The 25,092-nt window shown below is 35.3% G+C and overlaps 1 protein-coding gene and 1 pseudogene across 3 annotated transcripts; one reads left to right on the top strand and one right to left on the bottom strand.

The window, feature by feature from the left end:
• Positions 1–504: 504 nt before the first annotated feature.
• LOC109087214 lies at positions 505–15,263 on the bottom strand (annotated as a pseudogene).
• Positions 15,264–19,083: 3,820 nt separating this feature from the next.
• Positions 19,084–23,170, top strand: LOC109050736 (ras-related protein Rab-34-like). Of its 3 annotated transcripts, XM_042771026.1 has the most exons (12): positions 19,084–19,348; positions 19,550–19,612; positions 19,829–19,892; positions 20,032–20,123; positions 20,236–20,304; positions 20,432–20,533; positions 20,613–20,677; positions 21,029–21,080; positions 21,171–21,252; positions 21,419–21,509; positions 21,663–21,770; positions 22,496–23,170. In XM_042771026.1, exons 3-12 carry the CDS (start codon positions 19,839–19,841, stop codon positions 22,561–22,563), a joined length of 783 nt encoding a protein of 260 aa, XP_042626960.1. In that variant the 5' UTR covers positions 19,084–19,348; positions 19,550–19,612; positions 19,829–19,838; the 3' UTR covers positions 22,564–23,170. The 3 variants fall into 3 exon arrangements, with proteins under 3 accessions (XP_042626960.1, XP_042626959.1, XP_042626961.1); XM_042771025.1 differs by lacking the exon at positions 19,550–19,612 and having other exon boundaries at positions 19,085–19,348; positions 22,496–23,168; XM_042771027.1 differs by lacking the exon at positions 19,550–19,612 and having other exon boundaries at positions 19,086–19,348; positions 20,239–20,304; positions 22,496–23,164.
• Positions 23,171–25,092: the final 1,922 nt, after the last annotated feature.

Genomic DNA, 25,092 nt, shown 5'->3' with positions numbered 1-25,092 from the left:
AAAAGGTTGCAAAAAGTTAGGCCAACGACTCCCTCTAACGGTGGAAAGCGCGCGCGATCCGTGCAAGAGCAGACATTACGTCAACAGAACAACAGCACAGAAGATGGAATTAGATTTATATAGTTTATTCGAGGTGGACTATTTAATAGTTCGGCTTCATTTAAACATATTAAAGTCTCGTCAGATATTCATATCATATAAAAACAAAAGCCACACTATACACTATTTTCTTTTTTGTGAGCATCACATATTGCACAAGAATTACATCATGATGGACGCACGAGCTCTGTGTATCCTGCCATGTTGATGGTATTCATCCATGTATTTATCTGAGTACGAGTATGCTTTTTGATATACATTAATATTAATATTTTTTGTGGTTGTTCTAACTATAAAATAATAGTAGTTTTGATTACACTGCTTTAAGGTGTCCTTGTTACAGTGTAAATATATATTTAAGTACTGAGTAATATTAATTAACACGTGCAATTAATTAACATACTTTTTAAATAATTTATTTTTGTCCACAAGGACCCTTGTAATGCCCAGGAACATATTTACAATACACTTTAGAAACTGTGTTTTAACAGTTTCAATTGTTGTTAAATTATGTGTTAACATAAGCAGCACATAATTATCTTCATATAGTTGTTTTGTTGTGTTTTTCTTCAAGGCAGTCAGACCTTGTTGAGAAACCAGGCATTATTTACAATGCTACATAAAAATAATAATAATAATTGTTGTTGTTGTTATAAAAAGCTTTACATACAGTGTCTGTTACATTATTAACACAACTGCATAGCTTAAAATTCTTAATGAATCCACACTAGTGTCCTCATGGACAGGAGCTGAGTGTGTGCAGTGATTTGGGCAGAGGCAGTGATGTCACTTTGGAACGGGCTCTTCAAAAAAAGCTGAGGAGAGAAATTATGAGGGAGAATATAGTCAGTGTGTTTTAACAATGACAACAACCTTTGTAAGTCCAAATCAACAGTAGATAATTACAATAAATGTCTATTCAAGAACTGTTAACATTCATAAAAGAAATTATGGCTACACATTATGTTTCACAGCCGACAGTGTGTTTCCATGGCAACAAGCCACTGACGTGACAGTGTAAGGGTGGCTCTCATCAAGCTGCACTGCCTTTGGTTTCCCAGAATCCTCTTCTTTCCGTCCAAGCCGACCACATGCCCCTTTACCCCAGGTGTACACTCCCCCCTCTGCCGAATCAAGGAGCAGAGCATTTACTCACAGTTCTGAACATCATTTGGCTGAATGACATCTTTGTCCTTCTGTTTCTTTGCATGTCAGATCCTGTGAGAGTCATGAATGAACAAAGACAACATGAAACAATAAAGGTCTTCGGAGTCTTGTAAGCCTCTGGGACACAGTCAGGGTTACATTCTGACCTTTAGCCACATGTCACATTAATTAACCCACCTGCCCCCACTAGAGCACATTCTGTGTCTGAAGCAGTTAATGACATGATAACAGCCTTGTCTGAACTGCATTGCCATTATTTTAGCTGCTGTAGTTTGTTGCCTGTATAGTTTGGTTGCCAGGTCAAATTTCATTCCAAAAAAAAAAAGTATATATATATATATATATATATATGTGTGTGTGTGTGTGTATTAGATTATTTTAGATACTTTATTATATTACTGAATATTATCTATATTAGTATTATGTGTGTGTTATACTAGATTAGATTAGTTTAGATACTTTATTATATTACTGAATATTATCTATATTAGTATTATATCATTGAATATTATCTATTTGAAATATATTTTGCTTTTTGCCTATTTTTAAGACCATTATATTTATTTGTATTGTAACATTATTTTCCACCAATTGTCATTAACGTATAAATTTACATTATATTATATTATATTTAGTTTTTTGCCTATTTTTAGGACCATTACGTTTCTTTGTATTGTGACATTATTTTCCTCCAGTTGTCATTAACATACTGTGCAAAAAAGTGTAATTTTCACAGCAATTGCTTTTTTATGTAATCTTATCAAGTAAACTAAAACAAGAATATAATAAATTCTCAATCTTTTTCTTCCATCAAAAAAATAAATAAAAAATCATCATATAGGCCTATTTCTATATTTATTGAGTTGCTGCAATAGATAGAAAGAAAATCACTGAGTTAATTATTGTCACAGTGTGAAAACATAAATAAATAAGCCTTTATTTTCTTCATCGAAAAAAAATTTTTTTCATTGAAATTATAAGTTAAATATTTTTTTAAGTAAAGTTTTTTTAATACGCTTTTTCATCTGATTTTAGGGTGAAATATGACCTGTTTTGTGAGATTCATTAATACATATGTCTTGTTTACCTGCTCCGATAGGCAGAGTGAAAGCATCGCCACACGCGGCTATGGTGATCTCCTGCAGTCCTGACACTTGATAGGGCACTCAGCTGCTTTGGCGGGAACTGCAACCAAGCTGCCCATGCTGGTTACTGAAACACTGACCTTTCTCTGCATTTAGGGCACATTCATAGTTTATAAGTTGATCCTCAGACTAAATCAACACAGCACACTGAACTGCAGTGTAAATGAAATGCTCTGACCTGTGACTGCAACAGAGTGTGCTGTACCGATGTCTATAAACACAATCTTCTCAACATTTAGAGAGCCGAGTGGACGGGCTGGAACATGTGGATCTCCTCCACCTGGCAGTGAGATGGGGGCTCCTCTGCGCCAGAGACCTTATCCAAACCCAGCTTGTTAAATCTGCATTTAGGAATTTGATTTATTTATTCATTCTAATATCACTTTAGCAGCCCTATGTGAAAAAGAAGTGCATTCAATTGTCTTGCATGTGTATTTATGTGGGGAAGTCGTGGCCTAGTGGTTAGAGAGTTTGATTCTTAACCCTAAGGTTGTGGGTTCGAGTCTCAGGCCGGCAATACCACGACTGAGGTGCCTTTGAGCAAGGCACCGAAACTGTAGCTAATTACAAATTTAAATACATGACATAAAAGTTTCAATAGAAATGACATCAATTTTTTATTTTATTTTACCATAATAGCTTGTCAGTACATTCAACAATACTTTAACCATATTTCAAAGACAACAGAAGTAATTAGTAAATTAAATATAAAGATGTACTTACGGCCTGCTTATGTGGGTCAAAAAGCTAAAGTTCTATGCAATTAAGTGTTTGAAAACACAGCATTCAGTTTACATTTAAAGGGACAGTTCATGAATTCTGTCATCATTTACTTACTCTCATGTCATCCCAAACCTGTATAAATTTCCTTCTGCTGAACACAAAAGAAGATATTTTGAAAAATGTAGGCAAACAAAATATCTTCTTTTATGTTCCGCAGAAAAAAAGAAGCTCATGCAATTTTGGATCAAAAGTTGAGTAAAAGATGACATAATTTTCATTCTTGGGTGAATTATCCCTTTATATAAATTTTTTAAGGACATAATTTCTGTAATATGTCTGCTAAAGTGTACTTCTTTTTCACAACCACATCTGTTAAGAATTATAAGTTCTTAAGAAAAATACATGTGGCTGACAGGGTGTGACTGTTATTTAAAATATGGACACTGTGTTGGTCATTTCCTGTGATGAAATGTCGTCAGCATTCACAGTCCTTTTAAATGCTAGAGCAGGAGGAGTGTTACTCCCTAAACTGGTTTGGCAAACTTTGAAAAACTTCCTAAGACAGCTAAGAAAAAAATTAATTGAGATATTTTAACATTTTGGGATTCATTATTATTTATAATTGTGATTAGATTCATGGCAGGTTTAAAATCCACTTTGAGGCTCATTAACCAGCAACACAATAACAAAATCTAGGCACGTTTGGAAATCTGTGACAGTCAACACTTCAACCAACCACATGCTGTCCGAAGTTTCAGTTAATTATGCTGCCTTCAAGTCATGTCAGAATCTCATATTTATGAGATTAGTGCATGTCATAATTACACAAGAGAAATCTTGTCCTGTTTTGGGGGTGTTTCTCTGCAGCAAGGACTGGAGCACTTGTCAGGATAGAAGGAAAATGGATGGGGCACAATACCGTCAAATTCTTGAGGAAAATCTGCTGCCCTCTGGCAGAAAGTGTTCAGTGAGAACAGAAGAAGGTTTACCTTCCGACATGACAATGACCCAAAGCACACAGTGACTGAAGGAGAAAAAGGTGAATGTCCTTGCATGGCCAAGTTAGAGCCCAGACTTAAAACTCACTGACAATCTGTGGAATGACTTGAAGACTGCATCAAATTGAACTAAACTTGAGCAGTTCTGCAAAGAAGAGTGGGCAAATATTGCAAAATCTAGATGTGCAATCAATGTTAGTAGAGACCGAGACAGATCCCAACAGGCTTAAAGCAAAATACTGAAACAAGGGGGTGATCCTGTTTCCAACTCAGTGATTCTGTTTTTTTTTTTTTTTTTTCTCTCTGACATGTTGGTGTTATATCTTTCTACAACCACTGTGTGTGTGTGTGTGTGTGTGTGTGTGTGTGTGTGTGTGTGTGTGTGTGTGTGTATATACAGGTCCTTCTCAAAAAATTAGCATATTGTGATAAAAGTTCATTATTTTCCATAATGTAATGATAAAATTAAACTTTCATATATTTTAGAATTATTGCACACCAAATGAAATATTTCAGGTCTTTTATTGTTTTAATACTGATGATTTTGGCATACAGCTCATGAAAACCCAAAATTCCTATCTCAAAAAATTAGCATATCATGAAAAGGTTCTCTAAACGAGCTATTAACCTAATCATCTGAATCAACTATTTAAATCTAAACACCTGGAAAAGATTCCTGAGGTTTTTAAAAACTCCCAGCCTGGTTCATTACTCCAAAACCGCAATCATGGGTAAGAGGTTAACCCAGAAGACCATCATTGACACCCTCAAGCGAGAGGGTAAGACACAGAAAGAAATTTCTGAATGAATAGGCTGTTCCCAGAGTGCTGTATCAAGGCACCTCAGTGGGAAGTCTGTAGGAAGGAAAAAGTGTGGCAAAAAAAGCTGCACAACGAGAAGAGGTGACCGGACCCTGAGGAAGATTGGAGGAGGGACCGATTCCAGACCTTGGGGGACCTGCGGAAGCAGTGGACTGAGTCTGAGTAGAAACATCAGAGCCACCGTGCACAGGCGTGTGCTTTTAAACCAGAAAACAGCGGCAGAAGCGCCTGACCTGGGCTACAGAGAAGCAGCACTGGACTGTTGCTCAGTGGTCCAAAGTACTTTATTCGGATGAAAACAAATTTTGCATGTCATTCGGAAAATCAAGGTGCCAGGGGCAGAGTCTGGAGGAAGACTGGGGAGAAGGAAATGCCAAAATGCCTGAAGTCCAGTGTCAAGTACCCACAGTCAGTGATGGTCTGGGGTGCCATGTCAGCTGCTGGTGTTGGTCCACTGTGTTTTATCAAGGGCAGGGTCAATTGCAGCTAGCTATCAGGAGATTTTGGAGCACTTCATGCTTCCATCTGCTGAAAAGCTTTATGGAGATGAAGATTTCGTTTTTCAGCACGACCTGGCACCTGCTCACAGTGCCAAAACCACTGGTAAATGGTTTACTGATCATGGTATTACTGTGCTCACTTGGCCTGCCAACTCTCCTGACCTGAACCCCATAGAGAATCTGTGGGATATTGTGAAGAGAAAGTTGAGAGACGCAAGACCCAACACTCTGGATGAGCTAAAGGCCGCTATTGAAGCATCCTGGGCCTCCATAACACCTCAGCAGTGCCACAGGCTGATTGCCTCCATGCCACGCCGCATTGAAGCAGTCATTTCTGCAAAAGGATTCCCGACCAAGTATTGAGTGCATAACTGAACATAATTATTCTTTTATCTATTATAGTTCTTTTATTGGTCGGATGAAATATGCTAATTTTCTATATATGCTCTAATTTTCATGAGCTGTATGCCAAAATCATCAGTATTAAAACAATAAAAGACCTGAAAATATTTCAGTTGGTGTGCAATGAATCTAAAAATATATGAAAGTTTAAATTTTGTCATTACATTATGGAAAATAATGAACTTTTAACACAATATGCTAATTTTTTTGAGAAGGACCTGTATAACACAACACAATCTTTTTTAATAAAAGTAACATAATATTTTTCATATCTTTTGGTTGTTGTTGTTGTTCGTAATTAAATTTGAGAGTAGGTATTGAGTACCTGGTGCTGTGTGCTGATGATCATGGAGCAGTCGATCCCACACAACACACGCTGGGCTTCAAAATCAGCCGGCAAACTCACCTGCTGCGGGCAGTTGTGACAGTCTTGAGTGGCCAATCCCAGCTGGCCTGTCGGACAGAGAGATAACAGAGAGTGAATGTGATAGAGAGAGGGAGAGGAGGAGGATGGAGCACAAAATGCCAGGTCTGCCTGGAGGCACTGCTGCTGTCTACAAGAGTACAAAGAGAAACTCAAAGAAACACAGTGTTTGATTTACAAATGATGTTGCTCATTTACCGTTGTCTCCTCGCCCCCAGGAGAAAACCTCTCGCTCACTGGTCACTGCCAGGACATGCGACGCTCCACAAGACACTTGAACCAACTCATAACCCAGCAGAGCCTCCACTATCTTGGGCTAAATACAAAGACGGCAACATGAAGAACCGCAAATACAATTAAAACTAGATTTGTAAAGAAAATGTAAGTGGTGTTTGACTGTACAAACTTGAACAGACATTGCTAATTTAATAAATACACCATTTCAGTGTTTAAGTGTTTAAGAAAAACATAAAATGCTTGTACATTCATAATGTAAAACCCTAATGGTCAAGTCAAAGTTCTGTCAACTGGCCCAAAACTCTGCAGTCTTTAATCAATATTTATATATTATTATAGTATTTATTAATATTTTAAATTTGCCTTTATTTAATATTTTCAGTTTTCACTTTAAGTTTTAGTTATTTGCGAAAGCAACATTTCTAATTTTATGCTTTTCATCTAATATTCTTTCAGCTTTATTTCAGTTAACAAAAACATTTTATTTTTTTAAATAGTGTTAACACTTTACAATACGGTTCAGTTAGTTAATGTCTTAACTAACATGAATGAACAATGCACAATACATTTATTACAATATTTATTCATCTTTGTTAATGGTAGTTAATGAAAATACAGTCGTTCATTGTTAGTTAATGTTAATTAACAGTGCATTAACTAACGTTAACAAGCACAACTTTTGATTTTAATAATGTATTAGTAAATGTTGAAATTTACATTAACTAAGATAATAAATGATGTAGAAGTATTGTTCATTCTTAGTTCATGTTTACTAATGAACCTTATTGTAAAGTGTTACCATAGTAGTTTTAGTTTTAGTTAACAATACCAATGATCCCAGACCAGCAGGTCATCTTTATTGTGGAGCCCTGAGGTCAATGTTTAAGATTACTTTGTTTAATTAGCTTGCTTACCAAGCATCACTAAACATTCCATTTTGAAACAATAGGTCTCTATATACTGGGTTGTCGAAATCTACCTGTGTCACATTGTTGAAGTTCCCATGTCCAAGACAACCATTGCTTCCACTTCCAAATGTCATGATTATACCTCGGTCTGCAAAACCAGATTGAGCAGATTATAGTAGCTGCTGCTAATAAACAAAGAATTAAACAACTTTTCTTCCGTCAGTGCAAACCGCTGGATGAGAAGCTTAAAGTGAGGACCTTTAATCCACTGTATCTGCTGGTGACTAATGATTCCCCCACAGAGACGCATGCTAACAGCATATCCTTTACTTTAGAGCAGACAAATGTACGCCGCTGTGCTACAATGCCAGGGGACAAGAGATTAGCTTTGGCAGTCTGAACAAATGGTGCTTAATGAGCTCTGTAGGAAGGATCGTAAAAAGGGGTGATTACATCCTCCTTTCAAACCTTATCACAAATGTTTAAATTACCCTGTGTTTAATTTCCCATAGACAGGTCTATTTTGTAGCTTCAGGCCACTAATTGAAGAAAAAAGAGCATCTGATGGACATATTAACTTTCTTTGTTTTGGTTTCATGTCACATTATGGATGGAAAAATCTGACGTCACAACAATATGCTGAGACATGCATTGAAAATTCTGGATTGTAAGAAGCATACCTGATAGGCAGGTGGTGAAGAGATCGCCACATGAGACAGATTTGATCATGACACCAGACTGTCCTTCCAGGAAGCGGGAGATAAACTTGGGCTGCATCTGCTCAACAGCGCCGGGCAGAGTGGGCTCACCAGATCCCACCGAGGGTAGAGTCAAACCGAAGTAAACACTGAAAACTGAAATAAAACAGTATTTATATTCAATTAGGAAGAAAATGATCATCACACCTCCCATGTGATAAGCCGCACAGATTTGGTGATGCCCATCTTCTGGGTGCGACCCAGGGACACTTGAATAACCTCTGTGTTTAACATGGGCAGCATACGCAGAGGACTGGAAATGCACTGAAGATAAAGGCAATGGGTGCATCAACTTTGTTGAACTTAGACTGGACAGCCCTCCTAATGCAACAAATGGCACCAGAAAACCTTCATGCAGACAATGAAACCAAGAGAGCTAAATGAAGACTTACTATGAATTAAATGAAATAAAATGGGCATAAACCTAATATTTAATCAGCTATAAACCCAATGCTGTATTAATAAAATATTTAATGATGCTTTAAAACATATAAGGAAATAAGATCCCACCCCTGGGTCTGGTACCAGTTACACATCTGCCATGAGGGCCTGTCTGTACAGTAGAATGTGGCTTTTCTATTCAAAAAAGAGAATAATATCATCAAATAAGGAGGGCCCGCAAACAAAGTATATAGCTGTCTATTTAGTGACCAAACAATATGCATTTATAATACATAACATGTCCAAAAAGAGTGCAATTAAATGCAGTACAAAACAAAATGCATTTACAAGTGCAAAAACAGTTCTACTGAATGCAGTAGAAAAGTAATAAATTAATAAAATGAAATAAAACAAATCAACATGCAATTACAATACTTAACCCAAGTACAAAAACAGTACTATTAAATGCTGTATAAAATAAGATAAATGAATAAAAAGTGCATTTAAAATTCTTAACCCAAGTCTGAAAAAGTACTATTAAATGTTGTAAAAAATTAAATAAAATAAATTAAAATGATTTAAAAAAAAAAGAAATTAAAAAGAAAAATGGCCAAATAAAATGCATTTACAGTTCTTAACACTGTACAGTAATTACTTAGAAAGTAAGGTAGAAAAGTCCAATTAAAATAATAAAGTCCCACCTGCGCATTTTGACGTTGCCTATGTATGTCAGTGTAGAGATTAACCAATGGCCTGATGCAGATGGGATGAGCCATTATATCATTGAGTTGAGGTCTTTTAGATGGGTCCAGATTCAGCATGTTAAGAATGAGCTGTCTCAGTTCTGGGCTGTAACGATCTGAAATGGGGGCAAATGTGCCACTCATGATCTTCAGCACCAAAGCTGGCAGGTTCTGACAACAGAGAAGTTGCTTCGTTTGTCATTCAACATTCATTTAAGGAACAAAGATAAGATTCTTTCAAATTTAAGACAGTCAACAAAGAAAATATTTGTGATGTTCAGATCTCTTTCAAAAGCAACAGCCTAGGGCCCAAATGTCACTCTTCTGTTTGTATGGCTTTCCTTCACACAGTTCTGGAGAGATATAACACGGTGTCCCCACAACCTGTCATGAAAAGGAGGATTTGAACTGTAACTATCACATACAGTCAAATTAAAAAAATTGGTGAGGTACTTACAGTAGGCTTTGCTCTTGCTGAGTCTCCTATTTTTACTATCATCTGGTGCTTGTCTAGAAGTATGTTCTGGGTTTTGAGGTCCCGATGTACAGTAGGATGAGTTTATTGTGCACGTGATAAAGGGCCAATAAGATCTGAACAAAGAAGTGTAATACCATGTCCTCATCTAACAGTGAGTTGCAGCACTTCTGCATGTTATCAGCCAAGGTTCCACCTACAATAATCATACAGAGACAAATGAATACAGATATTAAGATTACTGACTACATGCATGTTGTTTCAAATCATAAAATTCAAAATGCTCACAAAATATTGTATTAAAATCCGCAAAAATTCAATTCTGTACAACCAATGCAACCATACCTTATCAATTAAATAATACATAATTACTTTTGGATCACAGTAATAAATATTATGAATTTTGTTCCTGATATAAACTGTCAGAACACATTAAGTGACCATCAAAACATGTCAAAACATATTCCATTGCGATCATCAGTGCCTTGTCCTCAAGGAAGTTTTAATAATACTCAGTTACGTTGGGGTGGCTGAGTAATTTGAGGACTTGGCATTCATTCTGGGCCGCGAGGCGGTCATCACGGGACATCTGCTCAACTGGGATTTCCTTCAAGATCACCAGCGCACCATCAGTGCGTCTGCGATAAAGGTGCACGATCCTGTTACAGATACAGAAATCAGGATACTGGTCAATAAGCGGATTTGTTATATTCACAGAATTTTTTTTACTGCTGAATATACATATATTTAAATATATTTAGAATTACACTTTTGTAATGAAATTGCAATTTAGTTTTGTTAACTGTAAATGTATCGAATAACACACTAGAGGTAAAATTATTATTAAGTACTTTCCATGTGCTTTAGTCAACGCATCAAATAAGTGTACTTCTTTAAACCATGACAAAATATTAATAACACATAAAGATTTAAAATGTACTTTAATGTGAAAGTTATTACAAAGTGCATAGTCATTAAAGTGTACCCTCGCGACTCTTAAAGTGTTCTCAACTATGTTTTAAGCTTTAGACTTTGAATTTTGTGATCAAATTTACCCTCTGTTTGCTGGACATTCCGGTTAAAATTCAAATAGAAAAACCATAAAAATTGCTTTTTTTAAGGAGTAGGGTGGGCTATTCATTGCTCAACAGATCTTTTCCCTTTGCTTAATTTTTATGCTTTGTAAGCCTCACAAATTTTATTCACCCCCTACTTTAACTTGTGAAAAAGTTGTGTTTCTCAGTAAATTTTTGACAGGGGAACCCCTCTGTTTTGCAAGGGGGGTACAATCCGGATAAGGTTCAGATAGAAATTCCAACTAGTAGGATTTATTTTTTTACAGCGCTGTAAAAGGGTTGCTTTGTGTCAAGGAGGCTATGAAGCGGGCTATTCATGCTTTTCCTCAAAGCTAGAGATAAATAAGTCCGGTCAGTTACTTTTTTCCTTGGCATCTGTACAATTATCTGCTTAATTTTTATGCTTTGTAAGCCTATTCAGATGTTTAAAGTGGGCTGAATCACGGTTTCTTTTCAACACCACATTATACAGGTCAAACCATTAACTGTGACCAGTGGACTAAAGTTAAGACTGCCTCTACATCATCTGCCTATTATGGTGTCAACTTGATTCTCAGGAAGAAGATTGGTTACTGGTGATTCGATGGCCTACGACTGAGACACTGACCACAAAATATTGAAAGTATGTTTTTGGTGACCTGTAATGGCTTTTTGGCCTGATTAGACCTCGGCTGAGAGGTTTACATTTCAGAAGCACATAAGGACCCCTGTTTGCAAAATGAGCATTTCCTCATCAGACATGATATTACTGGTCTTTTTCAGCATCTTTTAATGAATAATAATATAATACATTTTATTTTTATTTTACAATTTTATTGATGAAATACTGGAGGAGTTTTGAAGTGATAGTTCTGCTGTATTTTTTTGTTTGACGAAATAATTGACTCCAAATTGTAACATCTTTTAATGTCTTTGTTAACCTTATATGATTTTTTCTTCCATGAAACAAAAAAGGAGATATTTATAGCAGAAGTCCATGCATGTTAATTGCAAAAAAAGCAGTTCTTTGAAATAAAATCATTATTTTTGACAAGATTCAAGAGGATAAATCATATTCTCTGTTCATGCTTACAAAGTTCAGTGTTATTTTAGTATCATTGTTCGACTATTTTAGTTTTTGTTATTATTTTAAATTATTTCTGTATTTTTCTGTTTTCATTTTAGCTAAAGCCTTAGTAATTTTATTGTGTTGTTTGTTATTTTTATCAGTTTTTTAAAATACATATATAAAATAAATATATATTATTTCAGTTAATGTTTATTTTATTACAAGAAATGATTTTTTTATGGTTTTAGTTAGCTTAGCTTTATGGTTTTGAATGCTTTCAATTCAAAATATATTTTTAAATGATCCAAAAGCATTTCAGAAAGGTACTATAAAAACATTAGGTTCAGGTATGAATGTTAAAAAGAATCAACAATGCCTGTGAGAATGAGTTTCGGAAGTGCCCTTTCTACTCATATTGTTCTCTTTGACTACAAACAGTTCCGGTTGAATATGAACATTGAACATTCCTGGTCACTGACTGTCAGATACTGAGACAAAAAACAAAAAACAAAAAACATTTCAAACATGGATTACAGTGTGCTTTATGGGATGAACCAAATATGCAACCAAGCTGGTTCTGGAAAAGGAAAAGCAGAGTTCAGAACAGTGAAGACAGCAATAAAATAGGTTAAAGTCTAAGGTTCTTTTGTTTATAAAGTTCATCATTTTGCTGTATTATATGACTCACATTAATAACTTAGGCTGAGCACCACTGACCAGAATGATTGCATGGAGGAGGACTAGAAATACACTGACTGATGTGAAGCAGCCATAGAGGTTTATGCTGTCATGCAAATGACCATTTAGTTTCTCTGAGAATTTCTGTAGTATCAGCCCTGAGCAGTTTCTCAGTTCTCACGCTTTGGTGAGAATCAAACACATTTACAAAATTCAAAGCCATACAAGTTTGCTAAAACAGTGACTGTGTTTACTGTGATAAATCTGAATGAATTCTAGACTGAATTAACACCATAATTCTGAATCAAATGTAATATCTTTATCTTTTATCTTTATCTTTATCTTAATTAACATTTAGTGATATAACAGAATTTTGCATAACATGAAAGTGGCAATAACTAAACAGAACACAGAGTGTGGTTTAATGGAAAAAGAAGTTGTTTGAAAGGTGAAAAGTTCAAAAAATGACCTTTTCAAATTTGCTGAGGCTTGACACTTTACAGTGTATTTTTATGTGATGTACATCTTGTATGATATACAGTATGGTATATAATATAATATTAAATTATTTAAATAGCTTCAGGCTGCCAGAATATTAGAAACTGCAAATGTAAGCAACTGAATAATGAAATAGTTGCATATGAATAATACAACATTATTTAAAATAATACAAAAAAATTATTATCCATTACATGGAAAGAGGAAATTCTTGTGAACCTGTAGGTTAACTGAATATGAACTGTCCAATTTTTTTGCAGAGTCATCATGATTGATAGCCAATATTGCAACACATATAGGCCTACTCTGACATGATATTTGATAACACACAGAAATCAAATTTTATGTGATCTTAAAAAGGAATTAAAAGGTTACTGAGAATATTTCAAACATAGTTTTCAATAACCGAGCATTTATTGTAGATGTTATTACAAGCAACTGGTATTTCCTCAAGCACTGATTACTCATTTTCCTTCATTCAACTAAAGCTAACCTTGAAATTTGTTAAAAAATACTAAGGTTTGGAACACCTACACATACATACTGCTTTATACATCAAGACAAAGAATCAAAGAATTACATGGAGATTTGACCTTCACTGATTGTTCATTTCAGATGTACATACAGAGAAAGAAGATGTTATTTCACCACACTCACTGTAACTGATTTGGCCTATTAGATCTTGAAGAGCTCTTACCATGACAGGTCATCTTAGGATATTGTGATTTTCTGTGGGTGTGTGCTACTCTCTTGTGGCTGTTGGGGGGAAAATTCAACGGAATCGATGAAATTCTGTTTTTACCACTACGCAACAATTATGAATGGTTTTGTTTATCTTTTAGAATGTGTGAAATGTTGTTTTTGCATTTCACTTAAACTTATTGGACTGTTCTTGAACATATTTAAAAGCATTTTGAAATTACTTAAGTGAACATGCTGAAACGAAGGGTTAAATATGTTGCCCGTGTTCAGGGTTAATGTAATTCTAAAAGCTCTGGTGGGACTCGAAACCACAACCTTTGAATTGCCTCATTCATTAATCTAGATGTCCATTACACTACCCATTGAGTTTGAACCCAGGTTTGCAACTGCTTTGAACACATAATCTTTTTTTTTTTGGCAGGCTTTTGCAAGTCCAATGCTGCAAGGTCAAGGGGATCAGAGGACCACCAGAAGAACATTGCAATACGTTGTATGGAGGGAGTCCCTAACAGTTTGTAGAAAGGCGTTAAAGAGCTTCAGAACAGTTTGTATGTGAACTGATTGGAAATTCCAAAAGACGGCAATAGGAGAATTCACAGCCCTCGATATGGCAACTAAATGGCATACATGCGCATTCGCTGGACCAGCCTGTTTTTTTTGTTTGTTTTGTTTTTTTGCGCTATGCCTAATATTGTTTTGAAACTTTTTTTAGCACTTATCAATTACAAACAATTATAAAAAAAAAATGTTGTTGTTGTTTTTACAAGGTTAGTTACAAAGAAAACAAAAGTCTAAGTGTTACCTGATGGCAAGGCTTAAGGTTTAGGCTGGGACAATTTTACTCTTTTATATTTTCATTACTCTTTCAAAACTCTTTCAATGATTAGATTGTTCCTGCAAAGCTAACAGCAATATATAGTATAGTTAAGATTTATATATATATATATATATATATATATATATATATATATATATATATATAGCAAACCATGTAAAAGCGGTCTCGTGATGCAGTCAAATCTTCTCAAGATACACAGGCAATACATTTCTTGAGTTTTTTAATCTGTAGTGAAATGCTTTTTCAGTGAATGCAGGTTAGATGTCTTATGAGCTCAAGTTGCTCCATCTAACTGTTTTCCAAACAAACTGTTCTCTTTCCATTCCTCTTTTCCTCAACTGTTCTACTGTTCTTTACACTTCAACCAATTCACATTGACCCTGGTTGTCCAGCAACCACACATTCAAAGAATAGAATAGTACTTTTTAAACATTGTCCAGTTTAGACCATTACTAGTAGTGTACAAGCAAACAAACAATTATTACAAAAGGGATATAAATGGTGTCTGTATTGCAGTGGTACCCTGCGGCCTGTTTCACACTGAGATTGGTTCATGGATTGGTTCAGATCATACCTCAGCCCAAAGTGTTGAAACATGACGACATGCACTCCTGGAAGTGGGGGAACCTCTCTCTGGTCCATTCTGTGCTGTCAGGATTCAGGAAGCTGGGCTGGGTGAGTTTCTCACTGCTTGGTTCATTCATGAAAGGTGTGCAGAGAAAGTTTTGCAATTAAAGACAATGTCTACATAAACTTGTTAAGCGCTTGTTAAGGAGAAGATGCAACAATCTTTGCAGAGATTCACAAAAAGACAACGCAAAAGATTTACACAGACTTGACACATCAAATGTGCAACAACACACCAGCAGCAGCACTTTACACTATCAGGCCCTTGCAAACTACTTTAACTCAAACTTGAGTACTTTAAATTAAGATTGAAAGAGCTATCAGCAGGTAAGTGCTGAAGATGTCAGGGTAATGCTAACTTCCAGACTGGCCTACAAAAATGTCATCCCTGAAGCACTCTGTTACATGAATAAAACCTCCTTGTCAGCCTTGTTCATGCTTGGAGGAAAACTCATGACAATTTCGTCTCATTTCTTATGTGACTGTATTACCTGCTTAATCTAGTGTGTTGTGTGAAAGCTAAGCTTAAGCAATCTATCAGGAGAACAGCAGAGAAGAATTTATGTCTGTGCAATATGGCGCCCTCTGGTGGCTGAGCGGAAACAACATGCTTTACTGCATAGCTTTACACTAGAAAAACTGCCAATTACATGCTAGTTATGAACATGTAGTGATTTATCACAAGCTTTTTTTTAAACCTTATATTATAATGAACTGATAAGGTCTGAGAGTTGTAGTATGGTAAAAATAAAAAATCTAAAATAAAAGATATAACAGTAAATAAACCTACTGTAGTATGGTGTTAAGATGAAATCTATTTTAAAAGCTATTTTCTAGGTTTTTAAAAAAATATTACTCATTCAAAACAATCAAGCTTCAGTATTTGTAGATTTGTAGTATTTTTTTCCATGTTTCTATGTATTTGGGAGTTTGCAAATTTGATGATCAGCTGACTTTGTAGAGGCCACATTGCTAAAAACTATGGTATCCTGAAAAACAATGATTTGCTTTATTCAAATCAAGAAGATCAGGCCCTTTCTTTTCATGCTTAACAAAACTCCTGATGGCAAGCTTTTCTTGCTTATCCAGGCTGAGTTGATATTGCAATGCTCTCTTGGCAGATTCTTCCAACCAGTTCTATCAAACCTTTACAATTTCTCCAGAGCTAGAGCCATTAGGCCCCCATCATGTCCACCTTCAACAGAGGCACCATCGAGAGCATCCTGACTAGCTGCATCACTGTGTGGTATGGCGCCTGCAACGCGTTGGTGGATGAAGGAAGACCCTTCAACTCAACATAGTGAGAGCAGCTGAGAAGATCGTTGGTCTCTCTTTCCCCTCCCTCCAGGACAGGGCACATGGAACCCGTCTCTTCCCGCAAAGCCCTCTGCATTGAGGTGATCCTCCCCACCTGATTTTCACAGCTTCTTCAGTCTGCTGCCATCAGGGAGGAGACTGCGGAGTCTCCAGGCCAGGACCCTTTCAGACTGAAGGACAGTTTAATTCAAGTTTTTGTCAGGAAGCTGGAATTCCCTCCTATTTTTTGGCTCTATCTGTGCCATCTGTATGAAACCAAGGGTCTGAGAGTAACGCAATTTCAATTCTCTATATGTATGTGCTGTACATGAGGGAAGAACTGACAATAAAGCAGACTGTGACTTACTTGACTTCAGAACACGGCAGCGGCAAGATTAATTTTTTAACGAGCTGAAAAAACAATGCACGTCACACCTCTGTTTATCAATTTGCACTGGCTACCAATAGCTGCCCGCTAACAATTCAAGGCATTAATGTTTGCCTACAAAACCACCACTGGCTCTGCACCCCTTTACCTAAATTCATTACTTCAGACTTATGTGCCCTCTAGAAGTTTGCGTTGAATGTCACTTTATTGTGACATCCCAAAGAGGCACAAAATCACTTTCACACACAGACTTTTAAATTAAATGTTCCCTCCTGGTGGAATGACCTGCCTAATTCAATCCGAGCAGCTGAGTCCTTAGCCATCTACAAGAATCACCTAAATAAACTCATTTAGCATTAACCACGCTTTTTGGATAAAAGTGTCTGCTAAATGTCTAAATGTAAATGTCTACTCGCCTTTTGAGGACTGACCACAGGTTCTCTGTGGGATTGAGATTCAGGGAGTTGCCTGGCATCAGATCCAAAATTTCAATGTAATGATTTTTGAGCCACTTCTTTATCACTCTTGCTTTGTGATATGGTGCTCCACCATGCTTTAAAAAATGCACGGATCACCAAATTGCTCATGGATCGTTGGAAGAAGTCACTCTTGCAGGACGTTTTGATACCATTCTTTATTCATGACAGTGATTTTGGGCAGAATTATGAGAGAGCCCACTCTGGTTGAAAAGCAACCCCACACATGGATGGTCTCAGGATGCTTCACTTGTCACAACACAGGACTCATGGTAGCGTTCACCTTTTCTTCTCTGAACAATCGATTTTCCAGATGCCCGAACAGTCAGAAGGGAGCTTCATCAGAAAAAACAACTTTGCACCAGTCTTCTGCTGTCCAATTCTTGTACTTCCTGCAGAATTTCAGTCTGTTCTTGACGTTTTTCTTGGAGAGAAGTGGCTGGTGACACGATTCTGTAGCTGACTCCTCAGCATGAGATGGTCCTGGCGCTTGTTGGACACTCTAGGATGTCCTGAAGACTTCTTCACTGCAGTCAAACCTCTCTCCTTGAAGTTGATGATCAGGTAAATGGTTCTTTCAGGTGCAATATTCTTTGTAGCAGATTCCTTGCATGTGAGGCCATTCTGATGCAGAGCAATGGTGGCTGCACGTTTCTTTGGAGTTAACCATTGCTAACAAGAACACAATGACCGGAAGCGCTTCCTTCCTCCTGTTAAAGCAACCAGTCTGCTCTTACAATCCATTTAGTATGATAGTGATTTCACCTGACCACACTCACACATTCAAAACTTCACAATTTCTCACAAATACAAATACCATACCCATATGATACTAATATGATTAGTCAATTTTGTGTCAGGATCAAAAAAACTTTATTTATTTATTTATTTATTTATTTTTGGCCAATGAAGATTTTAGCAATTATTTAAAATAATTACAAAGCAGCAAACTTTGCAAAACTCAAAATTTATGCCACCGCCAAAACTTTTGGTCATGATTGTACATTAATGTTGAAAAATTTGGGGTCGGCAAGAAATTTTATTTTTTTGTAAGAAGTCTCTTATGCTCACCAAGCCTGGATTAAAACAACAACAACAACAACAACAGTTAAATCAGTAATATTATATATGAAGTATCAAGCCTACAATTTAAAAGAAGTGTTTTCTAGACCTATATTAATGTAGCATATGTTAAAATGTAATTTTCATCAGCCATTACTCCACTCTTCAGTGTCATCATTCTAATACGCTGATTTGCTGCTCAGGAAACATTTCATGTTATTATCAATGTTTAAAACAGTTTAATATTTCTGTGGAAACCGTGGTACATTTTTTGGTTCAGGATACATCGACGAGCTGAAATATCAAAAGAACAGCATTTATTATTAACAATAGAAATGTTTTTACTGACATGTGCATAATTTCTGAATAAAAGTATTAATTTATTTTTATTTAAAAAATAGCACTATAGCAAGGGATGACAATTATTAGTGAACTGAGCACGTTTCTAAACTAAATTCAATATTTTTAGTGTTTGCGAGCTATAGGCCTTAAAATAAAATAACATACCTTGCTAACCACAGTATATTAAAAGAATAGTACAGTAACAACAGTATTATATCTGCTGTAACCGGTCTGAAAACGCCGGGGACAGTAGGAGGCGTTTCTATCCCTCTTTCCTGGTTTTGGTGGGGAGAGACCGGGGGATTGGAGCAGACGAGTCCATCTGTACGCCGCTCACAGCGCTTCCGTCGGTCGGAATATCCTGCCGTTTTCTTCAGAAACTTGGAAACTGTACGCGATGCTTGAATGCTAGAACCGCCCGATACCCCCCTCCTCTCTTTAGTTTCTTTCCCTTTTTATTCTTCTTTCCTTAAAGGCGTTTCAAACGTCTTTGTCTCAGGAAACTAGCGCTACATTCACAGAAAAAAAGTCCTGAGGTAAGAAGCGCACGTTTGTTTGTTGCAGCAGTTACGAAGCACGGATAGGCCAACATCATATTAGTCATAAAACTACTATACTTAATACTTATGTTGTTAATGTAATAATGTACGCGTAAGACGCACGCATGGCACCAAAAGTATAAAAAGAGGCATCAAAAAGTTTTGCCACAAATTAGTTTTTTTTCTCTTTGTTCTCAGATTTACTGCAGGATTAACAGACACAGATTAGTGAGTCAACATCTATGGCGCTCTTGTGACCAAGTAGGCAACTGTTTAAATTACAACTAATCCGAAATGTTCGTTGTTTCATGACTGTTACATTTACTCACGAGTAACGCGCTAAACTGAAAGATAGGCCTTTATTTTAATCCTGCAAGTCAGCCTCATTCTCAGCAGCCATTACTCATTTCTTCCTTAATGGTGTGCCATGTTACAAAATGCCAAGCTGTGATTCATAACTCTGTGTTTCTCCTGCAGAAGCATCATCATGAGCATACTGCCCCCTGTACGGAAAGACCGCATTATCAGCCAGCTTCCTCAGGTAGGTACATCCTTTACACACAATTCACTGATGCTCAAGGTATTGTTTGTTCTGAAACCCGTCCAACTTAACCGATCTGTAATCCGTTTCCTCGAGCGCTTCCTGAAGTAATGAGTGTTAGTATTCACTCCTGTTGTAGTGCTTCAACAAAGGTGCTGCTTTGAACACAGAGGATGAATTCCACGGCAAGGTGAAGACGGCCTGTCAGCAGCAGAGGACAGGAACTGTGGGGTGGGATGTTATCTTTTGTTGAAACAGTCGTTTGAGGATATTTTCAGAACTGTTTGGATGGTTTATGCAGCATTGTTTTATTTAGTGCTTTTTTCCTCCCTGTTTTGTCCAGTAGGTTTAAGATCTCCAAGGTCATTGTAGTGGGTGATCTGGCGGTGGGGAAAACCTGTCTGATTAATAGGTGAGAAAAGCTACAGAGTTAACCGGTTAATGTTTAACAGACATATCAAAGAATTCAGCTTGCTCTTTAGTTATTGTTTGGCTGAATATAGTAATTTAATCTACTGATTTTTTTTTTTTTTTTAAAGATTTTGTAAAGATGTCTTTGACAAAAATTACAAGGCCACCATTGGTGTGGACTTTGAAATGGAGAGGTTTGAAGTTCTTGGGGTGCCTTTCAGTTTACAACTGTAAGTACATTTTATGACAGTCTCTAAAACAAGTATTTTCTATAATTATTTCAAATTAGTTTTTGTTTTAATTTTTCAGGTGGGACACTGCAGGACAGGAGAGATTCAAATGCATTGCCTCTACATACTACAGAGGAGCTCAGGGTATAAGACTCATCAGATGATAATATTAAATATATTATTTAAAAAAAAAAAAAAAAAAAATATATATATATATATATATATATATATATATATATATATATATATATATATATATATATATATATATATATATTATATATATTATATACAAAAAAAATTATAACATATCCTGATAATAATAAAAACATAATTATTGAATAATTAGATAATCATCTAATCAGTAATTTTATGTTTTTTTTTAAGTATTATTTTTTTAAAAGTACATATTTTTCCCATTGATTTTTTTATTTATTGAATTCTATTTTTTTTCTTTTGAGGTATTCTTATACTTCTCCCATTCCTGTTTTACAGCTGTAATCATTGTGTTTGATTTGACGGATGTGGCTTCACTGGAGCATACAAGGTAAATGACATCATCACTGTAATTCTGCCCTCTGGGTTAACGAATACACAGTGTGCTTCACACATTGAAATGTATCATCCTCTTCTTAAGGCAATGGCTGGAGGATGCAATGAAAGAGAATGATCCTACCAGTGTATTACTCTTCTTGGTAGGCACAAAGAAAGATCTGAGCGTGAGTGATCTTTTTATTTTTTTACATTTTTTTACATTTTTGAATTGACATCACACTTACATGTTTTTATATTAAAATTCATGGCCATGCATAATCCAATACTGTTTTCTCCCACATACTTTATGTATATATTTATATATGTCTTACCAGTGTGTCTTTCCTGCAGTCTCCTGCACAGTATACGCTTATTGAGCAGGACGCCATTAAACTGGCAGATCAGATGAAAGCAGAGTACTGGGCTGTGTCCGCCTTGTCTGGTGAGATTCTGACTAGAGATATTGTTATAGTGTATTATATGTTAATGGGATTTGTATCAGATCTATGTAAATAATGTATAACAAAGTATTTGGGAAACCTTAGAGGTTGCTACTGTTTATTAATTAGATTAATTACTCTTTCTTTGACTGTAGGGGAGAATGTAAGAGAGTTTTTCTTCAGAGTGGCATCTTTAACGTTTGAGGCAAATGTCCTGGCAGAGCTGGAGAAAAGTGGAGCCAGGCGTATTGGGGAAGTTGTTCGTAAGTACATTAAAGATCACCCAAAAATTTCAATTTGTTCAAAATGCACTCATCTTCAGGCCATCCAAGATGTAGATGAGTTTGTTTCGTCATCGGAATAGGTTTGGAGAAATTAAGCATTACATCACTTGCTCACCAGTGGATGCTCTGCAGTGAATGGGTGCCGTCAGAATGAGAGTAAATAATGCTTATTCTGTATATATTTCTCAGCTTTTTAACTGGAGAAAGCCATATTATGGATAGACTCATATTTTAGTCGGAAACTAAAAATGATTTGTTTATAACAAACACACAGCTTTTCCCTTCACAAGACATTAATTGATGGACTGAAGTCATGTGGATTTCTTGTGGATTATTGTGATGTTTTTATCAGCTGTTTGGACTGATGTTATGCTAAATTCCTCTAAATCTGTTCAGTTGAAGAAACAAACTCATCTATATCTTGGACGGCCTGAGGATGAGTACATTTTCAGCTAATTTAGATTTTTAAGTGAACTCTTCCTTTAACAACATTATTTAATCCATTGGAATTTTATTGCATCATGAAATATTATTGGTTCCCCTGCCTGACTGTTCTGAATTCATTAATAGAGTAAAGTCATTCCAGTGTTATTACATATGAAAGATCATGAAGCAGTGATTTTCTGTAGAAAAAGATGCACTGAAGAATAGTATATGATCACGTTGTCTTTGATTTTAAATTGAACTTTATTTTCTCCACACAGAAATCAACAGCGACTCAAATAACATGCATGCAACTTCCAAGAAGAAACAGACCAAGTGTTGTCAGTAAAGACTGGCCATGTGAAAATGCAAACATTTGCACCAATATATAATAGTACCAAAGCAAAACATACACATAAATGTACATATACATACATTGGGAGAATATACAAGATAAGAAAAGTTGGATGGACAATATTCCAACTATGCGACTGTACACAGAGCAGCGTGGTTTGTTATTCATAAGGTGCAACTGAATATCTGCTGGATGAAAGAAAACATTCCTTTGTTGGTTTGCATTTTTTGTGGCAAAGCAGTATTCGGTTTCTCCAAGAGATCTATGCACAATAATAAGTGATTATTCAATTGTGTTCATTAAAAATAGGCTACATATTAGCTCATGTTTTTCTTAGTTTACAGTCAGTAGTGATTTTAAAAGGTACACAAGAGGATCGTGCATGAGTTGCATGAAAAGCAATAATAGTGATACATGTATTTTTTTATATCAAAAATCCTGTTTATTAAAAGGGTAATTTTCCTTAAAAAGTGATATTGAATTTTTTTGATACGTGTTCAAATTATTGCTTTAAATACTTTAAAAGTATAAGGGCTTATATATTTTGTTTCCTGTGATTGACATTTTTATTCATAATAAAATGTTTCTCCTTAAATGAGCCATTTATTTATTTAAAAACCTCTCGATAAATAAAATGGGTGTTTTTACAAATGTGTTAATATATCATAATACTGTTTTTTTTTTAATTAAATACTGATCTTAATACTGTTCATATTTTCATCAAAACTTTAGTATACATGAAATTCATTATTAATGATTATTTTACCATTTTTAAACAGTAACAAGTTAGAAATCTGAGTTTCAATCTGATAGTGACCTCTACTGGTATTTTAGTGTAACAACAACAGATTATTTATGACCAATATGACTGAATGCTTAAAACATGAAAAATGTACTGGATCAAATCTATTTAAACTAAAATGAAAAGATCAGTCCTCACAAGATTCATACTTATTCGCATACAATAATGCTTGTCACAACCTGAAAATGATTCAAGGGCTGAATCCCTTTAAAATTTTACATGAAAACACTACTGATAAGTGATAAGTGAACAGGAGCTATTACGCTCTCACAGAAAACAGCTGTCCAAATCCCTTGTGTTGCATCTTGCAGCAAGTAATATTACAAGAATGTCAATAAACTCTCGCCAGTCAGACTTCAGTTACATTATCTTAATAGTGCACTAAAATTAATTTCATTAAGTCACGCTTTAGAGATGGTCCCTAAAGTATATCCCATTCTATATAAAGCTTATTTACCAGGTGTTATATTTACTTTTACTTCAACATGTGAACTGAGCTAAAAACATAGTCTTTTAAGTTCAGATTGTGTTGCTCCATACCAGCTACAAAAGAGAATGTTACCGAGGATGAAGCCCATGCCACCAGGTCAATGGTCTCATTCTGAAATGGTTTGAGAAGATCTTTTACGCAATCTGACAGTGCCTGGATCAGTTAGGAGTGACAGAAAACAGTGAGCAGAGACTATAAACTATAAAACACATGGTAGTCAAACACATCCTAACGTCTTTATTTTTCAGACTTCAATTTACACAGTTTTAAAGCTAGATTATTCAAAAATGTACATGCATACAGTACAAGTCAAAAGTTTGGAAACATTACTATTTTTAATGTTTTTGAAAGAAGTCTCTTCTGCTCATCAAGCCTGCATTTATTTGATCAAAAATACAGAAAAAAACAGTAATATTGTGAAATATTATTACGACTTAAAATAATAGTTTTCTATTTGAATATACTTAAAAAAAAAATCATTTATTCCTGTGATGCAAAGCTGAATTTTCAGCATCATTACTCCAGCCTTCAGTGTCACATGTAACATCCAGTCTATCACATGATCATTTAGAAATCATTCTAATATTCTGATTTATTATGAGTGTTTGAAACAGTTCTGCTGTCTAATATATTTGATGAATAAAAGGTTAAAAAGAACTGCATTTATTCAAAAAAAAAAAAAATTAATATATTCTAATAATATATTTTCTTTACTATCACTTTTTATCAATTTAACACATCCTTGCTGAATAAAAGTATTGATTTTATTTAAAAAAAAAGAAAGAAAAAAAAATTACTGACCCCAAATTACTAACCAGTAGTGTATATTGTTATTACAAAATATTTATATTTTAAAAATATAGCTTTTTTTTTTTTTTTTTTTTTTTTATTTACTTTTTATTCATCAAAGTATCCTAAAAAAAGTATCACATGTTCTGAAAAAAATATTAAGCAGCAGAACTGTTTCCAACTTTGATAATGAATCATCATATTAGAATGATTTCTAAAGGATCATGTGATAATGATCCTAAAAATTCAGCTTTGCATCACAGAAATAAATGATATAATAAATTTAAAAACAATTATTTTAAATTGTAATAATATATCACAATATTACATTTTCTGTATTTTTGATCAAATAAATGCAGGCTTGATGAGCAGAAGAAACTTCTTTCAAAAACATTAAAAATAGTAATGTTTCCAAACTTTTGACCTGTACTGTAGGTCCACA

This window comes from Cyprinus carpio, chromosome A15 (genome assembly GCF_018340385.1).
Source record: "Cyprinus carpio isolate SPL01 chromosome A15, ASM1834038v1, whole genome shotgun sequence".
Classification (NCBI taxonomy): domain Eukaryota; kingdom Metazoa; phylum Chordata; class Actinopteri; order Cypriniformes; family Cyprinidae; genus Cyprinus; species Cyprinus carpio.
The sequence above is the reverse complement of the archived record's forward strand: the minus strand, read 5'-3'. Positions and strand labels throughout refer to the sequence as shown.

Bases quoted from the DNA above. Each gene is read 5' to 3' on its own strand.
- LOC109050736 (XM_042771026.1), top strand. From the start codon at position 19,839: ATGAGCATACTGCCCCCTGTACGGAAAGACCGCATTATCAGCCAGCTT. The intron at 20,124-20,235 runs GTGGGATGTTAT...TGTTTTGTCCAG, and splicing joins CAGAGGACAGGAACTGTGGG to TAGGTTTAAGATCTCCAAGG. The intron at 21,081-21,170 runs GTAAATGACATC...CCTCTTCTTAAG, and splicing joins GCTTCACTGGAGCATACAAG to GCAATGGCTGGAGGATGCAA.